The sequence below is a fragment of the Teleopsis dalmanni genome, chromosome 1, assembly GCF_002237135.1.
Source record: "Teleopsis dalmanni isolate 2A chromosome 1, ASM223713v2, whole genome shotgun sequence".
Lineage (NCBI taxonomy): Eukaryota > Metazoa > Arthropoda > Insecta > Diptera > Diopsidae > Teleopsis > Teleopsis dalmanni.
Genome location: NC_051846.1, coordinates 39,105,003 through 39,111,113, shown reverse-complemented (window position 1 = coordinate 39,111,113; position 6,111 = coordinate 39,105,003). Strand labels below are relative to the sequence as shown.

At 28.6% G+C, this 6,111-nt stretch overlaps 1 protein-coding gene across 1 annotated transcript; it reads left to right on the top strand.

Annotated features, from left to right (window-relative positions):
• The first annotated feature begins 4,728 nt into the window (after positions 1 to 4,728).
• On the top strand, positions 4,729 to 5,793 carry LOC119669869. The gene has a single exon (XM_038079905.1). The coding sequence runs from the start codon at positions 4,791 to 4,793 to the stop codon at positions 5,769 to 5,771; it is 981 nt and encodes a 326-aa protein (XP_037935833.1). The 5' UTR covers positions 4,729 to 4,790; the 3' UTR covers positions 5,772 to 5,793.
• The last annotated feature ends 318 nt before the right edge of the window (positions 5,794 to 6,111 follow it).

Sequence of the window (6,111 nt, the reverse complement as noted above, 5' to 3'; positions counted from 1 at the left end):
GTAACTTGTAGCCGCGGCAGACATATGTCGGATATCATATTCAAAATATAAATGCCGTGAAATTATCTAATAGATTACAATATAAAAAAAATTTCAACACAACAATATTTCTGTCTTGTATTATCATTTTAAGTTCGCATGCATCTAAATAGTTATATATATGTCGAATCTCTTTTTTTATGGCAATATATCAATATTGAAATCTTTGCATTGATTTCGAAACACTTGCATCTGAAAAATTTTAAATTAATAAAATATCTAACAAAATACTATTAAATTTTAGATGTGCAGAGTAGGTTGTATGAAAAAACAACCATTAGTTTGGCAACTCTTAAGAAGAGCAAGTCTGCATGATATTTAAAATTTATTTAATTTAGTTTAAAAAGCAATTGAAGTAAATAAAGTCGTTTAATATCCTTTTTAATAGAAGTTTTAGAAAACATCTCAATTTTCAAACGATTTCAATGCAATTCAAAAGATTGAAATTACGTTCATGGTGCTTTAGTATTTGAACTGGGAAACTTTTCATCACAATTTACCAAATTGTGGTATTAAAAATGAATTTATGAAATATTTTGCACAGATATTCTTACTCACTCTTAGAGCAAACTGAAGTGAAAACTTAATTAAAATGTCGGTCAGAAGTTTAAAGTTTAAACCACGTGACTCTTAGCCATAAATATAGACACGAACACAACTCGAAACAGACACAATCGAATGATGTACACACAGACAATGTTGCATTATTGCAGGAGATAGTCCAAGAGTCCTGAAGTCAGGATACAAAATTTGTGTATGAGTGGCAAAACAAACTTCTGCAAGTACTTAAAAAATTGAAAATCCTTGTACTTATGGGTGCAAAAGTGAAATCTGGAACATGTTTTTGATCATTTTGTATTTTAAGGTTTTTTCTTCTTTTTTTTTGAACTAGGTCAGTTGGAAAATGAAAACGAGTGCATTTTTCGTAGAATTCAAGCATTTGTAATGTTGCCAATAAGGCCAACCAAACAAAACTGAAAACGGCTCACAATGCAAACACAAGTAAAATTACGGAATACAAATAAAAACTGTTGTGTAAATAATAAAAAAATAAATAAATACCAAAATGATAACTTAGCGGTTGGATTTTAAATATCGTTCCATGGGTTCACCTTAAATTTATTGTGGCTAAAAATATTTAGAGACTTAAAAAATAACACTAAAATAAATGTAAAAAATTTAATAGTGTAGTGTAAATAGCTTAAATATATATAACAGGAGGATTATTTAGTTTATAAACTATATATATAACGGATTTTTAAATATTTTTCTAAAATATATACTTATATCAATATATACGGTAAGGCGATAAAAAGGTTACCTATTGAAGTGACTACATCCTTTTTGTGTGAAATTATTTTTTGATTCATATTACAATTTTTTGATTCATATTTTTGATTCATATCTCAATTTTCTTCATCACTTGCCTCTTTTAAGTTACTAATTGATTACTACTACTATTAATTGAAATTTAAAAATATATAAAGAAACAATCTTGTCAAGTTGGATTCATAATGTTACTTTATATTTATTTTTATAATCATCGGTCACACCAACTGAGAACTAATCTTATATAGCTAAATGTAAGGCTAACGTGACATTTACACCTATTTGAAGAAATAAATAATAATCACACTTTTCCTAAATAGAATCTGGAAGTTCAAGATTGATTTCTGGATATGTTACAGATATGGAAAACTAAAGGCAGCTCAAACTACAAACCGTTAAATAGAAGAAAATGGTGTTTAAGTATTTTGATCAAAAATAATTATATATAATATGTACTTGTAATTTTGAATCTAAAAGGTTGAAGTCAAAAACTGTGTACAGGTACACTTACTATTAAATCCAAGAGATTAAAGTCAACAACATCTTTCTTTTCCAGTAATATTGACAAAAAATTTAGCAATCACCTGAAATAAAATTTAAAGAAGCTTAGAATTTCAAACTTATCGTTATTTTTATAGTTGAAAATCAAATAAAATTTACAAGTTTATTTATTTTAAATTCGACTTCAAATCACAAGGGTCGTAACATGTTAGCTTAGCTAACGAAAACCAATAATTTTATTTGCCAAAATATAAACTACAGTGAATGGATGACGTTCCCTACGTCGTTCCTGGCATGCGAGTAGCAAACAATTTTCTCAAAAAACCTTTGGAAATGTCCGAACTATTTTATTGGATGAAGACAAATTACAGAAACTCTATGCGAAAATAACGAAACACAACAGTATAACCGCAACCACTGAAATTGTTAGCAGTTCACATAAATCAAACAAAAAAAAAACTCATACCACAAAAGGATATTAAAAGTCCTTGCTGTTACCTAAAAGAGTAAATATTCAACTCCTGTGCTATAAATTATTGTAAAAGGATTTTCTAAACATAACTAAATTTAAATAAAATTATTTATTATAAAACTTAAATTATAAGCATGAAAATTCAACTACCCCCGCACTTAATCCTAAACAAATATTTGCAAAGAATACAAAAACAAAATTAAGTGAAAAGGGCAACAAAATGAATGTTAAAGTGCCTATGGTTTGCCAATGTGAGTTTAACCATGAAATGCCTTATGAATATGATAAATTAGTGTATTCAATTCATTGTTGGACTATGAGTTGAGCCATATTTCAAAATTGACACCCAATGAGACCCACGCTAAGCGAATGGATGCTCTATTACTACCAACCAAATTTATCCAATCTGGTTGTTGGGATTTGGACCCCTTTAGGAATTCTGTCACGCAGACTATTGAACGACCTTCGTAACAAAATTATGCATACAGCTGCTCAGTCTAATGCGTATCTATCGATAAATAGATACAATAGCTTCGATTTCTATAGATTAGCTTGAATGTGTGGGTTGAGTTGCATGTCTAGTCATCGTTAATATAACTGAACGTCTTATTATTTCATCTCGATTTTAAATAACCTTACACAATCCAAAATAAAATCTTATTCAAATCATTTTGAGAATGAAAAGCACAGCAAGATAATTGTATAAAAGCAATGAGTTATTTATTGTTGAAACACTAATGTTCTAACTACATTCTGGATTAAAAGTATCTGTCAATTTTTGTTTAAAACAATATACTAAAAAATATCACCACAATTTTTTCTTTGTAAATTAATAACATTGGTGAGATGATATCAGTTTCTTAAGTAATTATACTTTTAAGTGTTCTGTGATAATTTTTTATCAAAAACATTGAATATATATATGTATATATAATATATATATATATATTATATATATGTATAATATATGTATATCTATATATTATATATATCTAACTTCTGCTTGGTGAAATTAAAATTACTACTCTAATAAAGGTATTTGGAGTAGATTGCCGATGTAAAAAAAATATGCTAGGGAGTTCAAGTAAATGAATAAATCAGTTTAAAAAAATTAAAAGAGATGAAATCAAAAGGCGCACAGAGCGCCAAAATGAAAATAATACGATCAAAATTCAGTATTTTCTGAAAAAGTACAGAATTGTTATTTACTCTGACAGTCAGGCTGCTCTAAAAACTCTGACTTCTTGAACACTCAAGTTGAAACAGGTCCTCGAGTATTATGAGCTCCTACAGGTATTTGCACTTCAGAATAAGGTGAGTCTTTGTTGAGTTCTGAGGGTTTTAGGTAATAAGCGAGCTGATGAGCTAAACAGAACTGCTATTATAGTCACTTAATCTTTTTATGGTTTGAACTGGGCCAATATAAAAGAAATAATCAGGGAGAGGTAGAATCATTTGCGTCTGGTGCATTGAGAAGATTTCCCTAGACTCAGATAAAGCAATGCACTGATTACACCATACTCTTACTAAAAGTAATTTAAGATTGCTAACGGGTTTTATCATGGGTCATTATAGTCTGAAAAATCACCTATATAAACTTCAATTATGTTATTTGTTAATCCAGAATTCAGATTATGCCTCGAAGCTTTAACAACGAACAGAAGAAACTTGTATTGTGTGGAATTTCTGTAAACAGTAGAAATTAAGGGCTTTGTGTAATTAAAAGTAAATTTGTTACAATAGGACTCTTTTGGCCGCAGTACCCGGCTGTTGGGTGTATTCACACCACTAATTTAAAAAGAAAAGAAAAAAAAGCCATCTCAAAAACTGTATTTAAGGAAAATCTGATTTTAATCCAATATCTGTACTCGTTCAAAAAATATCGAATTTTGATCTGCTAATTTCTGTTTCGGCACACTGTGCGCCACCGATATTTTAATGCCATAAGCTATAATTTTAATATTAAACTTAATTCTTATAACGCCAACCATATCGTGAGACTACAGGCTTCAAATATTATGCTATCGTTATTATAATAACTTGCACTCGCAATTTTTATAACAAATATAACCTATTAAAATAAAACAGATCCATTTTTTTTCTTGACTCCATGGCTTTGCTCTTAGTTTTCGAAATGAATGGTTAGGTATGCGCGTACACTTTATAGACCTTAACTAGCTTTAATATAAATGAGATTTCTTGTAAATTTATCACTACTTTCTTAATATGATTTACTCTCAGGTAAAGAAGTTATATGAAAAATACCAAAACTAATTTAAAAATTAATTTGATCCACTAAAATTCTGAGATATATTTGTCATATTTAAAAAAAAAAAACAACTAATTCTAAATGATTTATTAAAAAAAAACTAATCTATTTTCGATTGTGGTATATTTTTTTAAATTTAAACTATTTGGGGAATTACTTAAAATTTTGCATACAATTAAAATGCCTCCTATTCAAATGACAATTGGGCAGTTAGTCCAACTTGCTTTGGGAACACCAGACATTACTAAATTCAATATGGCACTACTTCACACTGCTTTAAATTTTATAATGAAAAAACTTCATTGCGAAGAGGACAAAATACAGCTTGAAGGTATAGTTTTCGAGAAACTAAATGATCGATTGGAATCATCACTAATCTCTGCAATACCAATCATAAATGAAGGCATTGACATATTCACACCAAACCTAAAATTGTTAGATGAGATAGATGAATGCATACAAAGCGCAGAAAATAAACTTAATTTTCACGTTATTGATTCCTGTTATAAAAATATGGAAAATATAGAGGGTTTACATACCATTGTTGACAAAGAAAGCGAAATAGCAGTCTCTTTACTTCAGAATGAAGATTTTTTAAAATGGCTTTGTCGCACTCTCACTGCACCAACAGTAGATCGTTTAAACGTTATTGGAAAAAAAATCGATCATTTGGGTTCAGAATTCTATTCATTTAGCTATCGAATCAGTGAAGAATATGCGGACGCAAAACTTCTTCCAATTGTATTGCAAAAATTATATAACCTAAAAAATCTGATTGCAAACAATCATAAAAACTTTATATCTGCTATGACGGAATTACATTGGATTTTGAATGCAAAAATGGATGTGTCACATATACCCCCATTTAAAAAGGAGTTTTTTGCAGCACTAAAGGAAATCGATGACATGTTAAAAGACATGAAGATTGGCAAAGCTGCTGGTGTAATTCAGCATTGTAAGAATCTTGATCACACCACTGTCATTACTGAGGAAGTTGAAACTAGTAGTGACGAAGAAAATATGTCGGTAGAAACGAAATTATCTGAAATCAACAATGATGTATTACTTAACGAAAAAGCTGAGTGTGGTTGCGGAGAAGAGAAGGAAGATGATATAATATTTCTTAAGGGAACTGATGACACAATTTATCGCATTGGATAATAAACGAAACGCACTCTAAATATTTAATGATTTTTCATTTCCCATGCAATATTAGAAATGCAATTCGATTAATTCTTATAAATGATATATTCTTTATATATATTTTTAAATGTTATTGGTTTTTAGTGTTTGGATATAATTGCCTATATTTTAGATTTGAACTAAAATAGAATTTTACAAGAACGATATAAATTATTAAGTAACTTAATGCTTTATATATGTTCTTTTTACAAAAACTTTTTCCAAATTAAAAAAAACATTAGTTAAATTCGATTATATAAGATGTAATTACAAAGTAATGATCAAAATTTTTCAATATTTATTTTAGTTCCTTTAAAGG